Below are 23,577 nucleotides of genomic sequence, written 5' to 3' on the forward strand. Positions count from 1 at the left end.
AATAATAATAAATAATAATAATTATACCTACAGACTCTAGTGTTTCATGCTTTTTCAATCATCAGTGCGAGAATTGGCAATTCCTACTCATCGGAAGATCTGAACCTAGCTGCAAAGTCCCCTTTGACTCCATTTTCTAGGAGATTACCTCATGGCCAGCGTGTGTATATCTGTATGTGCGTGCGTGCGCGTTTGTATTTTCCTCCTTTCAATTAGGCAGGAATTGCATTTAAAAGCGTTTGAGACAGTTATTTGTTAACTTTTTTATTTTTTCATCTCAAAAGGCGAAAAACCTTGGTGACATCCACTAACGTCATCTTAGAAAATGGAGCCGTAATACGATCGGATTTGGAAGAATTATTAGAATACAATTAAAACGCTTGAAAATAGCTTTAAAGACACAAAAAGAAAAGTAACCTTATTGCCTTTGGGTAACATTTTATTATGTTTTTACTCCTTTATTTCTGTTAGTATTATTCTTAAAATTAAATATATATATATATTCCTTTCATGATGGGGTTTTATTTTTATGCTTATAAAAAAATCAAATCTCAATATTGAAATATATTAAACTATCAGGACCTGTTTTTCGACGTTGCCCGAGGAGATATAAAAGGATGCTAACTAATTGAATTGCTAAGCTTTTTATGTTTGCACATACATGTGCAACCCCCACTAGGAAATTCATCTGGTACATTATTTTGTTTGCATGTACATCTGAACGGGAAACATTTCACATTTAATATAATTCAAACACGGTAATGTTTGAATATATGGTTAAATGCAACTTTTAGTCATTTAGAACTGCTTTAAAGCTTCATCGCTTACTCATTTTTCCACCAAATTTTAAGCAATTATTACAGTCTATAGATCACCTTCTCAGCTATATTGTGAAAAAAAAATTCAATTTTCGTTCAGTAAAACTAAAGTTATAATGAATTTTCTGGTGTTCAAAATTGTAAAAAGGAAGTGAGCGACGCTTTTTATGACTAGTTTCCATAGCAACCACGCCACTTCAGTGACTACTGTTGCTACTAATTCGAAAAGAGAAGTAACGTGAAACAGAATGAAAGCATGAAAGGGAAATAATTGAAGGGAATTTATTGAAAGCAGACGAGTGCCGTACATTGTTATTACATATGTATTTATGGGAGCAAAAAATAAGACTTAAATTAAACAAAGAACAAGTGAATTTACTGGAAGCTTGGAAAAATAATGGATTACAATAGAAAAGTAATATGAAGCTTAAACATGGAAATGTAAAGGACTAGTTGTTAAAATTGGAAAAGAAAAGGACAAAGTATTTTAGTAAAAATATAATAAATTTGTAACTTAAAATATTGCTGAATTTTTTTAACAATTCAATTTATAACATCATATAATCAATTCTTAATGCTGCAATATTTTAAGTTACAAATTTATTATATTTTTACTAGAATATCTTGTCCTTTTCTTTTCCAGTTTTAACAACTAGTCCTTTACTTTTCCATGTTTAAGCTTAACCATATTACTTTTCATGCTCGCATTTTTCTATTGTAATAATTTGTGTTATTTCAAAGCGGTAGCAAAGAAAATGTATTCCCTGTGTTAGTTTCGTAAGTTAGTGAAATTGTAATTCTTTTGTTTTGTGAAGCGGCAGATAAATTAATAATGTAAAATATTTTTTAAAGTAAATATTTTAAAAAGTCGAACAAAACTTTCATGTATAAAAAAAACAGTTTAAAATGAAATGGGTTGATTATATGCCAGCATGAAATTTTCTTTAGACCGTTACAAAGCATTTCTAGCGTTCAATTATTATTTATTTTTTTGCTTCCATCAATTTGATTGGATTCTCAGCATGTGGAATTTTACGAAATTTATTCTGAAACTGTTGGAAAATCAAATAATTGAACCTTTTGTAACGGTGTAGTAATGATGAGTAAGTATCCTGCTACCATCTGTAAATGATTTGTTTGGAAGAGTGAATCTCGGAAATATAATGGGAATGTACGATATTGAATAAAATCGACTGATAATAATCGGAAAACATGAATCAGGTATTAGCAGGTAGTGTGACTATATTGAATTTATAAGTGGCGTCTGTGTTTTGCTGTTTTTATAGAAGAAAAAAATCTTCATCTATTTGTTGTTCTTCAAATTACCAAAATGTGAAAAGAATATTGTTTCTTTGTTTTTCTCTAGATAAGACTACAACTAAATTTATATATTGTTTCTTTTTTTTTCTTCTCTAGATAAGATTACAGCTAAATGTGTAATATATATATATATATATATATATATATATATATATATATATATATATAGTCTTTGAAGTTTTTAACCTTTAAAACTATACAAAAAATATTTTTATCATTTGTTAGAAAACCATCTAGTCAGTAAGTCATTTAATCACCTGCAATCACTGCATCAACTCGCTCTCGAATTTACTATAGTACTAATAATTTATTTTTCAAGGGATCATCAGTTGTTTACCATGAAACACTGTTTTGGGGATTTAATATATATATATATATATATATATATATATATATATATATATATAGTGGATAATAATTAAGACAATTTCACACACATTTAAAAAATGCGATCATCAGCAAAGATATTTATTAGTTATTAATTTGATGTCACTAAGGCAAACAATCTTAACTTTATCCATTTTTAAATGAATTGTTTCAAAATTGTTATTCCGTCGTCTAAAAGAGTACAATTTTAAATAAATATATTTCAAAAAGTGGCAATCGTGATTTGAAGAATATTTAACTGGCAATTATTTTTACAGCTAAGAAAGAAAATAACTTTTATTGTTTGAAAAATAACTATATATATTTCGAAATTGACGACTCCTTTCGTCCCAAAGTACCCTGATCGTATCCTTTGCCCGGTTGTTCTATTTTTTAACTATCTTCTTGGGACATACTCAAAGCTCATTTACTTAAATCTTTGTGGTTGGCTTCTGAAGTTTAAGATATACCTTTTTTCACACTGATTCACTTGGATTTCCTTGCTTGGACTCTTTTTTTCATAAGGATTCTCGTATCCTTTCTAACGCCTGTATTTAATTAATTAAACCAAGTCTTACCTCCTGCTTGGAATCGTCACGTGCGACCAGCTTTTTTTTTAAGCACTTAATTACCACAGATTCCCATCTGTATTTTTCGAATTAGGGGCACTTCTTGTGCTTATCATCTCCCTACCAAGTTACTCTTCTTTGGAAAAATTTTATGGGCATCATAAAAAAAAAACAAAAACAATCGTCAAAAACAATATATCTTTCTTTCGGCTTATCACATCTGAAAACTCTAAATACCCGTTTTGTCCCATCTCTAAAATTCTAACTGATTTCTAAGCCAACCATTCGTCTTAATTAGTCTTATTTTCTCCTAGATCATTTCAATTCTAATGTATATATCTAATAATGAATTTGAATTCCTGTCGCAAAAAAAATTACATTTACATACATTTAAGACATTTTGCAATATAAAAACATTTTTAAAAACATACGTTACTTTATACATTTCAAAGTCCGTTAACACAAAAACAATAAATTGCCCCCTTTTTTTCAAAGGCAAAACAATTAAATCACACAAAAAGCCGAAAAGTTCAACAATGAGCATAAAATTGATTTTCATTGAAGCGTATTTCATTCTATTTTATAATAACACAAGATTTTAAAAGTACCTTTCGACTTTGACACGAAATTGTTACAATTGATTGGCATCTTGAACTTTAAATAAAATCTGCTTTGACCCGCATTTACGATAACATTACTGACACACATTTATTTTGTTGTGTGTATGTGTGTTCATTTTTTTTTCTTTAATGCTGCGTATGTGTGAGATTCTTTTTTTTCTTAATTATTGTTTTATTTCGTTTTGCATTTTTTTCTTTTTCGCATTCTGTGATCGTCTAGTATTCTTTCCGTGGTATTTTTTTTTTTTATATAAACTGGACCATTAAACGTTGTGTTTTCGTGGTATTGTTCGTGTTTGTGGTTCCTCTTTTTTTTTCTTTTATTTTATTCTTGTAGAATAAAAATTGATCACGGTACCAAATTGTATATATGTTACATAGTGGTGTTATTATTAGAATGATGAACATTCTTTTGTTGTTCATGTTATAAGAAGAGTAAGAGTCTTAGTGAGAGATTAGTCTTAATCATGTTGTTGGAAGAGATGCTAGTTATTATATATATTCATTGTGAGTGTTCATATTGTAAGAGATGGGATGGAGATATTAACAAGTATATAAAGAGAGAGAGAGAGAGAGAGAGAGAGAGTACATATAAATACACTTTGAGAGGCGATTCGATATCTAGATAGATAGACCGAGAGATTGGCATTTATGCTTTTGACGGTTCTGTATGAAACGGGAGTGTTTATATAACATAAATAGTTTGACACATTCTTTCTAACAGATATTTTTTAGATGATTTTATCAAATGGTTCTTATACATAAATGGACAATACCTTTTCTCGTTGTGATGATGAACACAGAAGACGGCAGTTATGAAAAACATGATGATCATTTATTTCTTCCATATGACTGGTCAATAGCTTTGCATCCAGGAATTCAAAGTTTCTTTACATCTTCTAAAACCCTCTCGCTTCCAGACGGTGCCAAGGTTCGGTCTGAACCTCTCTACGTCCCTGGTCGGACTCTCGTCTGACTCTCCGACTCTCAAACTCTTTCCTATATTGAGAAATCACATATATGTCTGGCCAACGGGACTATAATTCACGTGTCATCGACATGCGCGATTTGCACGTTTTTGATTGAAACATTTTGATGACCAGGAAATTTCCCATTTCCCTTTTGTTGTTTTACAAAGGAATTTAACCTACTTGTCTAATTCATATAACCCATATTTTATTATTATTCATTCTACTTAACAATGTGCATAGTTTCTAGCCAAATTTGTATTTATCAAATATTTTATCAGAATCAACAATTTACTGGACATTCCATTTAAAACCTATTGTTCTTTTTAAAACTTATCTCCAGGGTTCGATTCCTGTTTTCTCTGATTTTATTTTCATTTATTAATTCTCTTTATTTTTACTTACATGAAACAATTTTTCATGTGACAATCAGATGACGCCACATCAAAGAGTCGGGAAGGGTCCAGAAGGACCGAGGAGGCATGTTACTAACCAGACCTTCACTGTAAAAGTGCGGAGAGTTAGGGGCCTTGGAGAGACTTTTTTTGCCACCCAGACCCCAGGAAATACCAATGGCTGTTACCAGGGAGAGATCAAAGGTAAACAGCTGTTGCGATAACGTAAAAAGAATGGGAGAGATTGGAATCAGAGGGATAGCTGAGAAGATACAATGGATAACAATAATGAAAACGGCTGAATTCTTAAAGAAAACTCTGGAATGCAGAGACTAATGCAAGCCGGACAAATAGAAACTGTTACGGATTTAAAAACACAAAGAAACACCACGCGGAATCATGAAAACTGAAACTGTATAATTGTAAATTACCCCCTCCCTGCACTTCAGCCACCTTTTTTTGTCATCATAAACTGGTACTACACCAAATAAGTGAAGAAAGTCAAGGAGGATGAAAAGACTGAGGAAAGAAAGCATTAACCAGGCCTTCACTAGATGAGTGCGAAGAGAACTGGGACCGTGGGGAGGCTTATTGCCACCCAAATTCCAGTGAAGACTAATGGTTGTTACCATTGTGGTTGCAAACTAATTTGCAAAGGTTATCAAAAGAAGTGGTGAGTACTGGAAATTTGGGGAGACGTTTGCAACCACAATGGTAACTCAGACTTCAGGGAACACCACAGGCTGTTTTCCAAGAAAACTCTTAGTGAATAATAATAGGTTGGTGCAAAAATAATGTTTTTTTACGTATCTGATAAAAAAACGACATTATTTTTGCACCAATCTAATAATAATAAATGCTCCTTAGAGAAAAATAATGTAAATATGGCAAGGAGACATGTGTCCCTTCTATACCATGCGCACACATAAAAGCAAAGATATTACCTGGACACTCGAAATTGTTGTAACATTCTCTTCGATCGTTCGATCTTCCATGACAGGGTTGACCATAATGGTGAGGTTTCGGGTTTGTACATGTTCGATATCGATATTTGAATCCTCGGATCGCTGTACAACGTGGGGCCTTACAACTGCCAAATTCGCTCCAATTAGACCAACCACCATGGATAGGAACTGGAAGAAAATGCAAAGTTCAACAAAGCCATTTTGATTATAGGTTGGTGATAATAGTTGGGGAGATTAATGTGTCTATAGTGAAAAACGAAAGTTTGTTTTCAGTAATGATATTTCAAGTGATGACAGGAAAAATATGGAAGAAACCTGGATGTTGTTTAATATAATTTTGGAGTATGAAATGAGATTCATCTCGAGTAAAAGTATAACATTTTTATTTTTCATTAAAGCTTCTCTCTTTCTCTCTGTTTCCACCACCCTCTTCTCACACTTTTTTTTTCTTTCAGGACACGCACACATTTTTATAGATTACTCGAAAAAATGAGTCTGAATAAAGGAAATAATTAATTGAAAAGAAAATCAAATGGCTAAAAAGCAAACCCCCCACCTTGCTCCTCTATGAAATATATGCCAGTTTAAGGTCAAAGAATGAAAATGTTTTTCTAAATTTGAAAAACTATTTGCGACTCTTGCTTCTTTATACGTTCCTTGTGCAGAATCTCGGTTATCCATTATCTCGAAACTGAACGAAGCCGTGTAGTTCTATTGTATATTAGTATATATGAAATAGGATTGCTAAGTAAACAAATAAAATAAGATGAAATCAGATTATATACTATAGTTTAGAAATGAGATCGAGGATGGAAATAATTGAATTCATCATCTATATATTTTATATTATTATTATTATTGTTGCTACACTCCGATATTTTTTTATGCCTTGATATTCATAGTAAAAACCTTTTTTTTTCGATTTATTTAAATAGAAAATAATATTAATAAGTTTCTTTTCTCCAACAGTGATTTGCAAAAGCATGCAGCGATATGTTGCGCAATTCTGATTTCCAAACGTTAAAGAGTATAACCCATATAGTCAACCTTTGATTTTATTTGTCGCAAGACATTACGAAAGGAAAGAAAGGCAGTACTCGTTCCAAACTCCACGCGGGGTTGTACTGCATAAAAGCAGCGACATACCGCAAACGAAATTTTATCAGAAAAACAAAACCTTGCCTGATATAAAAGAGAAGTTTCAGATAAACTGAACACTTTTGTTGACTAAAGAATAATTAATATTAAATTTCGCAAGTTTTACTAGATGCACTTAGAAAATATGACACCGGGGGAGCCGTTATTAAAACTTTCAGTGATATGTTTTATTTCAACTGCAACTTTGTTCTCAGAGATCGGTGAAACTGATTACTATTATATAAAATGGAACTTTGTGGATCTGTGTGTGAGTTAATTCCCTATGCACTCGAAAAAAGTTGGGTCAATTTTTATGCAATTTCACACGAATGTACTTTATGTGCCCTGCAGTTCTTAAATAGGTTTTGTATCGGAATGTTTTCGATACGTATCGATAAGCGGAATAATCAGAGGAAAGATGGAACAGGCAATTTGGACCGAAGTTAACATCTTACACAGCCTAACATCACAAGTGCATTTGAGAAGTTTTATTATCACACAAGTCGAAAGGCTTGACATATAAAATCAACAGTAGGTTCTTTGATCTGATAGGGGGGGCCTTCGAAATGTATGTTTTGTGTAGAGCACAACTGAACTATGATACTTGACATTTTGCATTTTAAAACTTTAATTAAAGCTTTTATATATAAAAATAATTTTTATAAAATCAGCAGTAGTTCTCTACAATGCAATGTAAACTACAATGTATTGTGAATTAAGTCACTGCGGGGAGGTATATGAAACTGCCTCCCGGTGCATCACAATGGGTCCCAAACTAAAGCAGGCAATCAATCGATTTGATTGAAAAAATGGATCATTTCATCGATTTCGAGGATAATAAAAATATGGGAGTGTGAAACATTCGTAGATCATTTAATCCCGGTCTCCCTGCTAGTATATGTTAAAAATAACTTTTTAAGTAATCTGAAAGGAACGTTCTTTACAATTGTTTCAAAGCGAACTATTCTAGCACATTTCAACAAAAACAAGACACATTTATTCACTTTATTCTTTTTTTATACGAAAGTTGAAACAAAAAAAAATGAAAAATAAATAAATAAATTGAAAACTTTTCGTCAAATGTTTATGGAAATATTTTCAATAAGGCACTCGTAAACTATTGCCACATTCTAACTACCCAAAATATTTTCAATTTGTTTATTTTTCCCACCAATGTCATTACAATCGATCTTTTTTATCAACCGAGAAGCTGCATCGTTAAGTTTTCGAAAGGGCGGCGCATCTTTCGTCTCTCGAATGGAAGACAGCCAACCTAAATGTATAAAACTACTGCTATTGGCTACTTATGCAACAATCTACTTCAGGGTTTTCCAATGTGGGTTCCACAGAGTCCTGGAGCTCCGTGTGTGAGGCCGAAGGGGGTCCGGAAGCCCATTTTTTTAAATGACCAAATGCTTTATATAGAAAAATTAAATGGCCGCATAGATTTAATTATTGATCTGTTTTATTGGAAAAGATGATGCATAAAGGTGTAAAGAGTTTCAAGATGGTTCATCTATATATATATATATATATATATATATATATAAAGTGAAAGTGTCTGTCTGTACATTTTCCTACCAAATAACTGTCAATTTTAAGTCTACAGACTCGAAATTTGGCATAAGGGGTATTGAGATTTGGGAAAATCTTTTTAATTGGTTTTCGGTCAGAAATTTTGCTGTTAAGGGGTCAAAGTTCAACGATTTGACCTTTGAAAACTGTACCAAACTCCTCCGCCAATTTTCGGTCTAAACACTTGAAATTTTAGATATAGATTACGTGGACAGGGATCTAACTTTATAATTCTATTTAAGCCCAAAACAATAAATGCTAATTGAGGTAAAAGTTTCAAAACATTGACCTCTGCGGTCTCTACCAACTTTCTGTATGGTAGTTAAGGAAGACTATTATATAGAAAGGCATTACCGTACATATTCACACATAAAGGTATGAACAGTAGATAAAAAAGCCGGGCGGAACTGCTAGTATATCTATAAAAGTGAAATTGTGTGTGTATATTTCCCTACAAAACTACTCTGTCAATTTTCAGTCTACAGACTCGAGATTTGACATAAGGAGTATTAAGATTTGGGAAAATCTTTTGAATCGGTTTTCAGCTACAAATTTGTCTGTCTAGGGATCAAAGTTCAACGATTTGACCTTTGAACACTCTACCAAACTCTTCCGCCAATTTTTAGGCTAAACACTTGAAATTTTAGATGTAAGTTACTTGGACAGAGATCAAACTTTTTAATTTGATTTGAGCTCCAAAAACAAATGTTAAGGGGTCAAAGTTTAAAAAAAAAAATTGACCTCTGTGGTCTACCAAATTACTCAGCCAATTTTTGGTCCAAACATTCGAAATTTTACATAAAGTGTATTCAGATATAGAGCAAGCTTTTAAATCGGTTTTTGGCCGTAAATTTGGCTGCCAAGGGGTTAAAGTTCAAAAGATTTTACCTTTGCGGTCTCTAGTAAACTATTCAGCCAGTTTTGAATCTAAACATTTGAAATCCTACATATATTCAGGCATGCAGCAAACCTTTTATCAGTTTTGGGCGAAATTTTGAATGGCAAAAGGTCAAAGTTGACAGTTTACCTTTGCAGACTCTACCAAACTCCTCCGTCAATTTTAGGTCTAAACACTTGAAATTTTAGACGTATGTTACCTGGACATGAGTCAATTTTTTAATACATACATATATATATACATACATAAAGTTATGAACAGTACATAGGGCCCGAGCAAAGCCGGGCTGAACTACTAGTAAAAAATAAATTAACAAAAATGCAACAACTCAAAAAAATTGTTGTAAACATTATCATTAGTTAGTGTTAAAATTTAAAATTAATGTTTTTCATATTTATTTTAAAAAAATATCTTGTTAGTGCTCCTTGAAAAAACCTTTGTCCTGCTCAGGGGCTCCATGGTATCCTGAAGTTTGGAAAACCCTGATCTAGTTATCTGATGGGAAGCGATGGCAAAATGTACAACACTTAGAGAAACATGAACCAGCAAATACTTTATAGAAAAAATAGAAATGTAGACTTATAGATTTACCTGGACATGGTCTCCCTCCACGACAATCAAGTTTTTCCGTATAAGGACCTTTGCAACTGCTACCACCGTACATAGGTTTCGGACTGTTGCACATACGAGATCTGATCCTGAAACCAAGACCACAAGTTACAGGACATGGACTCCAAGAGCTCCATAATGACCAGCCTCCGTCCTCTGATAACAAAAAGAAGAAAAATCAATTTTTTTTTTTTAACTTAAAATTAATTTTTAATTGTGAATTTACTGTGATAATTGGTTGCTTTTTACAGTTGAATTTATTTGCTTCTCACTGTAGGGAGATTTGACACAAGGTTAAAATGTGGGGAGAGTCAGGTCCAGCGATGTGGCGTCTTGGCTGGTACACATAGCCGTAAACGAACCCGTCGGTATTCCCAGGTAGGAGCGCTTCAGGCAATCAGCTATAACCAATCCCTCCTTAAAAAAGTAGGTAATATTTGAAAGGTACACCTCCTAAGACAGATTATTTACCTTCCTTTCGCCACAGAAAGGTGTGACACAAGGTCGTAAAGTGTGATTTGATGAGTCAACGCACTAAAGGTAGCATTCTCTGGCCTCGTGAATATACCTGAGCATCCCCGTCGGCATCCCTTGGTAGGGCGCCTTAGGCCTTGCCACTTTAAAGAGGAAAGACAAGTTTTGAGAGAGTGGATCTCCTAGAACTACCCAGAATCATAGTTCAACCCAGCAGAAAAAAGGCCACTGTCTGCCACAATGGCCTACTTCTGCAGGATTAATTGTCGAGAATGCATCCCCAATATGGTTAGAATGACGTCTCTGACTCTTACAGTAAGACTGGACAAGAGAGTCGAATTAGAAATCATTTTGACAAAAAAGGGTGTAGTGTTATCAAGCCAACACTGAATTGGCCGAATTGATTGCCAGGAAAAAACTTTTGGCTGATATTATAAATATTATACCCCTCTTGAAAGGTGGGGACATTTTTACAGCTTACATTAAGAATCCAAAGTGTAATTGACTTTAAGTAGCGTCATTGAAACTTGATGAGTGGCATTATCTACCAGTCGCCAGTTATTCTGTGACGCTAAAGTTTGAAATAACATTTTCTTTGGTATGTCACGCATTAATTTTGAAATAATATTTTCATATATAATATTATTATGCACGGCGCAGGGTTTGAACTTTGATCGTCTGCAAAGGGGTTTGAGATTCAATTTAAAAATAAAACAAAAGAACATAAATTAATTTTGGGAAAAAATTTTACAAAGTCAAAACATTTTTTGTCCATAGCAAATGACAATGCATCATGTGCAATAAATCATACATCGGTAGCACAGTGAGACCCTTGCACATTAAGATCAAGGAACACCTGCAAACACGCAACTCTTCATTTTACAGGCACATCCAAGCTTGTAACGATACCGGCAAGACTATAAAAGTAAATCTCCTAACCACCGAAACAAATGTTGATGACCAAAGAATCTATTTTGATTGCTAAATTACACCCTGAAATAAATCATCGACACGAATTAGGATCCACATTTCTACTTTAATCCACACAGATACATAACACGTCAGGAATAAATAAATAAATAAATGAAATAGAAACAAATAAGCAACTAATAAACAAATAACTATGACAAAATGACATCAACCAATTAAATCAAACAGACAAATTAATCAAATATTAAAAATACAAATAAAGTTGATCATACGCAGAATTGAATAAATAAATAAATGAATAATAATAATAATAATATACTTAGACTAAAATCCTAGATAAACATCAACAAATATAGAATGACTAATGCTAAGAAAGAGTAAGAAGAAATGAGAAATGACTACACAGAATAACATAAACAAAATATACTTAAGAGTATACAAATATGTTTGAGAATGTGCATTAAGAGTTATCCCTCTTCTAACCATGAAAAGGTTATCTCCCCTTAATATTAAAAATATTTTAAGAACTTAACAGAACCGCAGTAAAAAAATAAAAATAAAATAAAAAAATAAAGATTAGTCATAAAATAAAATAAAGATTAGTCATAAATCAAAAGATGAATAATCAAGGTGAGGCTATATATATATATATATATATATATATATATATATATATATATATATATATCGAATACCAAACCCCTATATTACTAAGTTACATATCTGAAACAAATAAATTAGCTTCCAATTTCTGCGGAATTCGCTAACAACTCATCATGCCCGTTTGAAAATCGAATACACGTCTGACGAAGGGAGGTACTTCTGAAATATTGCAAACGGATGCGCAACCTGACCAAATAAGAATATATTATTTTAAAAAAAGCATATACATGTATAATCATACGTATATGCACGTATGTACTGAGTCAATAAAAGTAAAACTACATAGCTTGTTTATTACAGTATTACATCTTGTTGTTTCAGTTTGTGTCAATCTGTTAAATTCCTGCATGTTTTGCCTCTTAAGACGTTTTTACCGCCCATGATCATCCGTCGGTACCATCGGTTTCACAGAAACACTGGAAATTCAATCCGTAGGGTTAGATACCAGGAGTGATAATTTATCGGCTGACACTATCAAAACGTTGGTTGGTGAATTTGTGGCATTTAGTATCTTTAATCATGTGGGTAGATTTTTAAGTATTCCTGTGAAACCAAAGGTACCGGCGGATAATCAAAATAATCCATAGTGTCTAATATATATTGAAATACTATATATGCAATTTCTACTACATTGTTTCTGTGTGCTAAATATATATTTGAGAAAGCTGAATATAAGTTATACTTATTTACCTACTTTGTAGGATGTCAGACACAAGGTCAAGTAGAATTTTGAAAAGTCAGCTCACTAACTGAAGTGTATTCTGGCCTACAAAAATTCTTGAGCAGCTCTGTCGGCATTCCCCAGGCACATAGCGATAAATTAACCCCTTCTCAAAGAGAAGGCAAAGACTGAGACGGTAGATACCCTTTGACTGAACAGAATAATGCCTCACTCTGATATTAACAAATCCACTGAAACTGATTGTCAAAGACGTATCACTGATATTCAACAAACTATCACTAATTTTAAATGCTTCTTTTCCACTCGAATCCCTGTTCGAAAACAGACTCTCAATCCCATTAGACATGTAAAAATGAAAGTGACTGACGTGGGCATCTTATATTCTCGCACTTCTTTATAGCATAACCGGTTCCTTTGCATTGTTTTCCTCTGTACATGGGCTGAGGATTGCTACATGTCCGCGTTCGTTTCATTGTACCAGGTCCACAACTTTCGGTACACGAAGACCAAGGCGTCCACAACGTCCAATTGCCGTCCACTGAAACAAGAAAAACAATAAAATGTTAAGATGAATCATCAATAAGTTTGAAATAGCATTTTTGTCGGCCTGTTATACTTGAGTTTGAAGTAGCGTGCGTGCGCGCACACACACACACGCACGCGCACACACACACACGCGCAAACTTTGCTTTCGTATAAGCTGTATCGCCTAAAGAGGTTTCTAGCTACTAGTAACTAGCTGACCGGAACATGCTTATGACTGTGTAGCAACATACATATATAGCAATATATATATATATATATATATATATATAAACTAGCAGAAGTACCAGTCGTTTACTGGGTTCAAAACCAGCCTATAGAAAATGGACTGTGATTGATGAAAGTATGATAGGTTATGAAAAGGAAGGAATTGTAAAGAGATAGGTTTTGATACTCAAAAGTTTTACCTTAAGCAAAATATGATGAAAGTAAAGATAATTTTCGCGAAAATATTTTTTTTTTATATATCAACTTTGTTTCCATTCGTAGCCAAGAGTGACCAACAAAATAATGTTTCCTTACAAAGAGAAAATGTTATATATATAATAATATAAATATACAAGAAATAAATGTTACCATAGTCTATAAAAGTTACTTTTATTGTAAAAAAAGTTCATGGGTTTGTATTTTTAAGTAGTTTCTTAAAAAAAATTTTTTTTTTTTAATTTACGAACCGGTTTAAAAAAAAATCAAAATGACAGCGACTTTGAAATGGAGAGCCCCGTTTTCAATTTGAAGGAGGGGCACCTGAGCACTCTGTGTTAACAATTTAAGAGAATTCAGTCAACGTAAGGAATATTTATAAATATATTTTAATGTTTTCCGTTATGGCATGTGTAGTTTATATAAAAATCCATTTAAGTAGTTATCGCCTCAAATTTCGTTTTAATTTCGGTTTGCTGAAATTATTTCAAGTAAAGAGCATTAAAAACTATTTAAAAAAAACATGAACTGAACTTTTATTGACTATGGTAACATTTATTTCTTGTATATTTATTTTTTCGGGTAGTCGTTTATTGGCTTTTCTTCTAAACACTCTTACTAAATAATATCGACGAAATATCGAAAAACAAAGAAACAAAAAAACAGTTTTGAAAAATAATGAAGCTTTACTTTAGTAAAATAATCCGAAACAGCAAAATGGGATAATAAAAAAGTAAATACGTAATTACTTCAGTTTTTTAAAGCAAGAATCGATATGAATAAGAAGAAAATGGCGCCCTTTCCAAGCAGAACAGCTTCGTTTCAGTTTTACAATATTGAACGGTGTAGTATTGCGCCATCGGGTTCAGGGTTGTACTATTATAATGTACAGAACATGCAGAAAGGGTTGTAATCAACTGAATTCTTTATAGTACACTGACAAAAAAAAAGCTTAAACAGATATATAAATAAAAATAAAAAGGTTATGTAAATGTTTTTAAAAAGACACGTAATCACGTGAGCAGGATTTTTCCCTTGTTTGACACGATAACAAGTAGCGTTCTTATTTTTTTTTTTTTTATTATTTATCTATTTTCGAAAGAGTGCCACGTGTAAGTCGAGAAGGAAAAAAACAGTTATGCAAAATTTGTGTCGAGAATTGTCTAAAGTTCCGACATTTTTTTTTTTTTTGCTTTCACTTTAATAAGAACGTGAATTTATGAGGTGAATTTATTCGGCACAATATGATTCAACTAAAAAAGAAAATAAATAAAAGCTAACGTGAAGTAAGATTAAAGTTAAGGTGTTATTGTGGACCCTCACCCCTTTTAAAAAACCTTGTTAAACTTTGTGACATATTTACATTCCATGGAGGTCAGGCGCGAACGAACATCCAATAGTTTTATTATACCATATTTCTTCAACCTGAAACATAATTATCAAAGTATACTTACGCAAATAGATCTGAAAAGTCTTTGTTAAAGTTTGTGCAATATTTCCATGGAGTACAGGCGCGAACGCAGACCCCACAATTTTATTATACCATCCCTATTTAAGTTGAAAGATACTTATCAAAGTATTCTTATGTACATCTATATCAAAAACCCTTGTAAACGTTTTTTTTTTTTCATTTTATTTCCATACTTTGGGGACCAAGCGCGAACGCAGACCCCACAATTTTTATGAACCATCGTTCTGCCAGATCAAACATACCCATTCCTGATCCTCGATACATCTATCATTATATGTAATCAGTTTTTTAAAATAGTCAACATATAGGAGCCTATTCGTGACCACACACACAGCTTTATATTATAAATATATATATTGAAATAATGAAGGGAAGACGTTTATTGTTTATGATTAAAAAACATGTTTTTAAAATAATGAAAAAGAGGAAAAGCAAGGAAAAAAGAAAAGGGTTCAGCTGACCGGTTTTACCCTCGCTTCTCCAAAGCTTAATCGAGGAATTTGCGATTAAAAAAGGGGGGTGGACAATGTAAAATGTACATTATTAAAATGAAGTTGCATTGTGTTATATTTATGGTAGAAAAAAAAATGCAGGAAAGCTATTAAAATAAAAAAAATGTTATATTATTTTCGAAGATCCTAACAGTTAATCACTCGCAAACCCAACAGACATTCCCTGTTTGCAGAAAGAAGGTCTCCTCAACCGAACGTGAATAGTCTCCAAGATCTTAAGATAGAATGTGGAGTGAACACGACTCTGAATTGAAAATGATTCCGTGCTGAAGTTCGTTTTTAAGGAGATGGTCAGTTATTAAAGACCCATATGTATTGGTAAAAACGTCCGTTGCTCGGTATGTCCCATTACTGATTTTGATGGTTACGTGAGTTAGACTCTCCCACCCAATCCTAATGTTGATCGTCCCATGTAGCTGGCACCGCAACTACACTTCAAACACAACACGCACATTTAAAGCAAAATAGCATTTTTGAACCGTTGAACTGATTTGTTTGGCGAATTTCTCACTATCCCCAACCACGGTAAACGAAGATATATTGGACAGCTGACTCCCCCTTTTTGTCTCCTTTCCCCCCATTTCATTTTTAAACGTCTTTTACGTGTTTTACTTTTAATCATGAACAATGTAAGTCTTTTCTTCATGATTGCAATGCTCAAATTTTGTACATAAAAAAAAAAAAAAATCATGATATATAAAACTAACAGGGGTGGAGGCTTGCCCGGCTTTACGCTTAAGTATATTTTAATTTGTTCAGATTTCGTATTGTAGAGTCGTGATTTCAAAAGTTAAAAAAAAAAAAAAGTATTCAGGTGTCATCAGCTAGAATCGAAACCGAAAACAAAACTGTAGCATTCAAAGCTGGTGGCGTTACCACTGTACCAACGTAACACGCATATGAACTGATTTAAAATGAAAATTAAAAATAAACTAAGATGAATGTAAAAAATGTATAACGATTTTTTTCCAATTTTGACCCATTTTTTACCCCTTAAAACTATTTTAACCGGCTAAAACCCATAAAAGAATGGTCCATAAAAAGTCCAATCATTTGAGGCCCCTATCGCCGCTTTGCGACTTTTAGTTTCGGAAGAGATAGAGATTGAAAATATGGAGACAGACAGACATATAGCCTTTTATATATTAGATTAAAAATGACAGACTGATGAAAATGATATTTCGAACTTTAAAATGACGGATCAATGAAAATGTTATCTGAAACTTCAAGATTAGTGGAAGAAAAACAGAGATAAATGCTCGATCAATAAGAAAAAAAAATAGAGCTTAATACTTATTTATATGTGATCTTTCTCTCCGTAAAACATTAGCAACAAAACTCGTCTAGCAACAACCATTGTCAATAAATTCATCTTCTCCCTATGTATAGTAAGAATTAAAAGGAGCACTTTTCCGAGCAAAGTTTCTTAGAACTGCGCTTTTGTGTAACACGGTACTACTAGGCTGTTTCCCGGCTGACTACATCATTACCATCTTCCAGTACAATGTAAACAAATTCTTGCTGTGCAGGCCTCTTAAATTATCAACTTTTATTGACTAGTCACACTTAAGTTTGAAATAGCATTTTTGTTGGCCTCTCGTGCTTAAATTTTAAATCGTATTTTCGTTCGTCTGTCACACTTAAGTTTGAAATGGCATTTTTGTTCGTCTATCATGCTCATGTTTTAAATGGCGTTTTCTTTCGTCTATCAAGCTTCGGTTTTAAGTAGTATTTTTGTCATATCATAAAATGAAATATTAATTAAGTCTATCATTCATTCATTTGAAATATTTTCGTTTAGCAATCATTCTTAAGTATAACACATTTCCAGTGCTTTTACATACGTATACATAAGAGTTTAATCAAATATATAATAAAATATCAAATATATTCCTGAATAGATATTTTTACCCAACAACTTTTCAATGAATAATATACCCCCCCCCACTCCCGATACACAAAACAAAGAAACAAAAACGTATGTACATGTTCAAGGGATGGCAAAGAATTCATTTCGAAAAATACTGTGAAGCGAAAATAGCTGTTCAGGAATATATCTCCTCTTCCAGTTTTAAGAAAATTTTAATTAACACATTTCTTTTAGCTTTTTGAAGTTTTCACGTATAAAAACAATTGATAAAAAGTTCTATCACGGAAAATCTTGTTAGTTTGAATTGAATCGAATTTATTTGGCAAAACACTCGTGCTTCAATTTCCATGTTTGGAAAGGTGAGTAAAATTCACAAAGAAGGGGGCCATAGTATCCCAGCATATGTCCAAATGCGGCATAATTACGTTGACACACCGGTTTCCGCTGGATCACCGAAGTTAAGCAACATTGAACCTGGTCAGTACTAAATGGGTGACCATTTGGGACTTTCTGGTGCTGTATGTGCTCTCCGCTTATCTCGGCATTGTTTCCAGTTGTCCTGGTCTTCTCCTTGCCACTGGACTTAAACGGTACCGATTTAGGAGAGGTGTGGTTGAGGATTGCTAACCCTTGCTTCACAATTACACGCGCAGCTGCCCCCACAGGGGGTATCCTTTGTCTTTCGAGACTAAACGGAGGCATCGATATGTCCAAATTCACCTAAAATTGTTGAATTGCTGGTGTTTTTCTTATCTCATGTTGAAGTCTGTTTCAAAGTCCAGAGATTGTGAATGAGAAAGTGGCCGTCTTTCGGTTCAATCGAAATGGACCGTGAAATAATTTGTGTCCGTTTAGACCTCTTTCTGGTGCAGCAGTGATTGTCTTAAGGTATAAGATAATCTATTGATAAGATTAATGATGATTCATTTTTTTTAACACGCATCCATAAAATAATTGAATACTTGTGTCTGAATAACATATTTAATCATCTAAATAAGTTAACGAGTAACGATACTACACTGCCTTCGACACTCTTGAGCAAGGTGTTCGCTTCATCTTGCCCACCACTACGTAATCCAGTAATTTTAATTAATTTTTCTTCGGTCTGCATTAATTGCCTAAACCGTTAACAACTAAGACCCCACCAACCCAAAGCTTCTCGTTAGTATGCCCTTGAAATGTATCTAGTGGCGAAGTCCCCAATGTGGGACCTTCGAAGAATGTAGTTTCACCATTTATTCGCCATAATTAAACTATTATAGAAATAGTAGATGCCATCGTTACATCTAGGTGTTTATTATCTTAAAATACCCAGGAGTTATCTCCCATGAACCATATTCAAATTATCTACTCTGAGTTATACTAGCCAACAAGAAAATGTACTATATTTCCAGAAACCAAAATATATCTACATCCACTTTCGTACGAATTTAAAACGAGAAATTCTTCCTCTATCAGAGTGTGGTTTCAAGATAGTCGGACGTTGGTTGACTAGCTTCCCATCTTATTATTGTTTTCATAACTGTCATGTAATTCTTCTCAGATGGCATAATCGTCTTGAGACTTTTTTGTACGTTCCAAAATATTATTATCGTACTTATTCTTACACCACCTCCACATATATCTCCCTATTCATTTTCGCTGAGCAAAACATGTATTTTCAACTGAGGAGGATTAGTCTTTTGATGTAGCCTTTCCATTCGTAAATACGTATGTGATTTTAACCCTTTGATGTACACCTTTCTTACGTTTGTCTTTTACAAACTGTCCCTATGAAAATGAATACAAACATGTAACTCTAACCGTTTCTTCTTTATTATTACTTCGTTTTTATCTTTATTCTGACATAGGTAATACTCAAGAAAACACATTTAGAACATGGCAACCGCTTATTTAGAAGGAAGTTTGAACTTCAACAGTGAATGCTCTGACGAACTGCAAGCACTTGTACCCCCTCGACGTAAATAACCCCGACAAAGCCGACAAGCAGCTAAATCCCACCCCTTCACAGTTGAGATTCCTAGATGTAGGATAGCCTTCTACTACAGTAGTTTCTTCCCCAGGACAGCTAGACTTTGGAATTCCCTGCCAGGTCCCTGCTTCCCCAACTGTACTGACATGCAGAAGTTCAAGTGCAACGTGAACCGACATCTTGCTGACCAACTCCCTACACAGTACCCCTGATGCCTATGTCCCTGATAGTAGCCCCCCTACACCAAAGTGGCAATGTGCCTTGTTTGGGGTGAAAATGTAAAAAAAAAAAAAAAAAACATGTGGTCGTTCCAAATATGTAGAAATATATAGGGTACCCCCCCCCCAAAAAAAACGGACCCCAACTCTAATTAGGCCCCGTTTCTTAGTGTTTTGTCCGAATGAAATGAAATTTGGTCATAACTAGTTTATTATATTCAAAACATCACATCAAAACACTAGGGTCTTTGGTCTTTTTTTCTCCGTTCTACAGCATATGTTCTAGATATACTTTCTATGTTTTTTTTAGGTCACCCTGTAATATTAAATATTAGCTGTCATTCCGGCGTTGCTAGGTCGTACAATATGCTTAAACATGATATTTTAAGTCATGCAGATTGCGTATAAATTATTATAGAATCAATACTCTATTAATTATTATATATTATGAAGAATAATTGCCCGGTGGACTACTACTACTATTAATAATGTCGTCGTTCATCAAATTCCGTCTGTGTTTACAATATCACGTCAGCTGATATTTGGGCTTGACAATGAATGCTCTGAAAAAGTCACTTTTGATTAATTTTTAGTTTTTAAAAATATGCAAACGAAGAAATGATTTGCGGCGATTTTAAATGGTACTTTTATCGTACATTGAACTCATTAATAAAAAAAAATTCAAATAGAATGGCGAGGTACACCCGGGCTTGAACAGGGGATTATACGATCAATAGTCGAATACTCTACTACTACGCTGTGTCTTCAGATTATAATACATCTATTTTTTTTTTTTTTTTTTTTTTTTTTTTTTTAAGAAATGACTTGCTAAGATTTTATTATCTTCCTTGGCCGGTGTAAGGCAAAATATTTCCCTGTAAAAATTCTTTTTATCTATAAGAAAGAAAGGCTATTTCTAAGATTGGATGTTTTTCGATGTTCGATACTTATCGGATGAATTTCTGTACAAAACATATCTAAGAACACTGCCAGACATATAAATTAGTTTTATGTGAAATTTGCAAACGATAGACTCAGCCGTTTCGGAACCTACGAGGAAGAAACTCACACGTATATAAAATAACTTTTATATAATAGAGATTCTTCAGATTAAATAAAATCAGTTCTGGTTATGGCACAAAATTTTATCCAGTTATGAAGTTGCTATGTTTGGAGATTTTGGAGTTAACCTTTTATTACCATCACTCCTATGTTTAAGCTAATCTTGAGTTGTCAGGGCTTTATTCATGGATTATATTAGATCTTCCGTGCGCATACTATTTATTTATTACAAAATATATCACATCAAAACTAATTAATGAATAAATATTTGAAGATATTAAGAACTGGAAGCATACAAATTGTTGTAGCAAAATTGTATGAGAGATGTGTGGATTATGTATGAAGAAAATTCCGTTTCAGACTTTAAGTTAGAGATTAGTTAACGTGTAAAGGAAGTGATGTAAAACAGGAAGTCTTTATAGGATACGTTGCAGATGGGAAGCTAGAAACGTAATTTGGAGCTCTTCGCCTAAGATGAAAGAAGACTTATTTCGCAGGTCTTCTTTCTCTTTTCGCCGGACAGTAAAGAAAAGGATTAATATTGTGTATTCTAAGAACAATTTTTAAAAAATGGAAAATTAAAATACACTAAATACAAGACGAATGTGTGCAGACTGCTATAAACGCCTGATCGTATTACAACTACTATTAATATGTCAAGTACAAACACCTTTGTTTACATGCGCGGTTCTATGTGGTACCCGATGAGGAAACGCGATTATGCAACGCTGTTACCAAAATGATTGAATTCGGCATTAAATTATTAAAAAAAAAAAAAAAAAAAAAAAAAAAAAAATTGATATGCCGTAAAATAAAAAGGTACTTCTGCAGTTACCGACCTGGATTTCCATAAATGTTGGCTCAGGCTCACACGGCAGCTGACGTAAACCGCCGGAATATGCAGAGCGTTGATCCAGTTGATCAACCAATTGAAAATCGAGAGCAAACGCACTTAGGCAATAAAAATACGACTTAATAAATTGGAAGAAACAAAAATATCCTTAATCGAGCACAAATTTAATAACGGTGAACCATACCCTTAATTTTGTAGACACTACGACGAAGGCTACTACAAATCATGTAGAGATGAGGTGGAAGGAGGCCAAACAATGCAAAAAAAAAAAAAAAAAAAAAAGAAAAAAAAAGCGGAATTAACCGGAGCTACTCAATCGCTATCTAATTGAATTTGTGGAAAATATTCATAATGAAATATCTTGTCTTATAATAATTTCCTCCTCCTCCACCAAAAAATTAACATAAAAAAAATATTTTTACGAAATAAATAAAATCCTCCTTAAATTCTTATAACTTTTGAAAAAAAAAACATTCAAAACTTACCCCCACCCCCCAAAATGTTTTCCTATTTCTTTGTATTTATTTTTTAAAAAATTAAACATATAGAGTGACCCCCCCAAAAAAATAAAAGCTAAATGGAGGCCATCTAGAACATATGCTGTAGAACAGAGAAAAAAAGGCCGAAGTAGTATTTTGATGTGATCTTTTGAATATAATAAACTATATATGACCAAAGTTTCATTTCATTCGGACAAAACGCTAATTAGAGTTGGGGCCCGTTTGTTTTGGGTCACCCTGTATATATTTATTACGTTGGGTTGTTGTTATATTTTTTATTTATTGTATCTCCATATGTTTTTATTGTAATTAGTATCCGACAAATGTTATCTTTTTCGTCAGTGTTTTTAAATTTAATCAGTGCTCAACAAATCTGTTGCCAAGGCCGCTGGAAAAATGGTGGGATCTTTCTATCGATCCGGTAGATATCTCACTGCTGATGCTATTCTCTATCTATATAAGAGCCAGGTACGTCCAGGGATGGAGTACTGTTGCCACATCTGGGCAGGAGCTGCTAGAAAGGACTTGTCTTGCCTTGATAGAGTTCAAAATAGACTTCGTAGCCTCGTAGGAGATGTCCTTTTCTCCTCCTTGCAACCTCTATCTCACAGAAGAGATGTTGCGAGTTTGTCTCTGATGTATCGTTATTTTCATGGAAAGTGTTCAACTGAGCTTCAATCTATGGTCCCCCCTCGCCAAACTTTCACAAGAAACACTCGTCTAGTTGTAAACACTATCAATAATTTCCCACATTCTTTATCTGTGCCTAAACCTAAACGTAGATTCCATGAACAAAGCTTCTTTCTTAGAACTGCACGCCTGTGGAATTGTCTTCCGTTTTCCTGCTTTCCGGCTGACTACAATATGGTTGTGTTCAATTCTAAAGTAAATAAGTTCTTGATGAGCCGTTCCATATAAGTTATTAAATTTACCAAATTTTCATTACTAATGATTACTATATTGACCAATTTCTACTGTACACTCTTTAACCCTTATCCTTGAGTGGCCTCTGGGCCTTGATAATGTGGTGATGCCTTTGTAAAAAAAAAAAAAAAAAAAAATTCTGGTGGTTTACGCCAGCTGCCGGCCGAACCCGAGCCAACATCACAGAAACCTGGGTCGGTAACTGCAGAAGTACCAATAAAAGAATCGAACAAACCAATC

The 23,577-nt window shown here is 33.4% G+C and overlaps 1 protein-coding gene across 1 annotated transcript in view; it reads right to left on the reverse strand.

Moving 5' to 3' along the window:
- LOC145277986 (properdin-like) overlaps window positions 1-23,577 on the reverse strand; it is a 171,394-nt gene that overhangs the window by 16,344 nt on the left and 131,473 nt on the right. Inside the window, exons 6-8 of the mRNA XM_080130126.1 lie at window positions 13,357-13,527; window positions 10,223-10,396; window positions 6,001-6,189 (exon numbers count right to left, since the gene is read on the reverse strand). Coding sequence (XP_079986252.1) covers window positions 6,001-6,189; window positions 10,223-10,396; window positions 13,357-13,527 — 534 coding nt within the window. The remainder of the gene's footprint in view (window positions 1-6,000; window positions 6,190-10,222; window positions 10,397-13,356; window positions 13,528-23,577) is intronic.

Source organism: Euprymna scolopes, chromosome 6, assembly GCF_053919585.1.
Source record: "Euprymna scolopes isolate OS-2025 chromosome 6, ASM5391958v1, whole genome shotgun sequence".
In the NCBI taxonomy this organism is placed as follows: Eukaryota; Metazoa; Mollusca; class Cephalopoda; order Sepiida; family Sepiolidae; genus Euprymna; species Euprymna scolopes.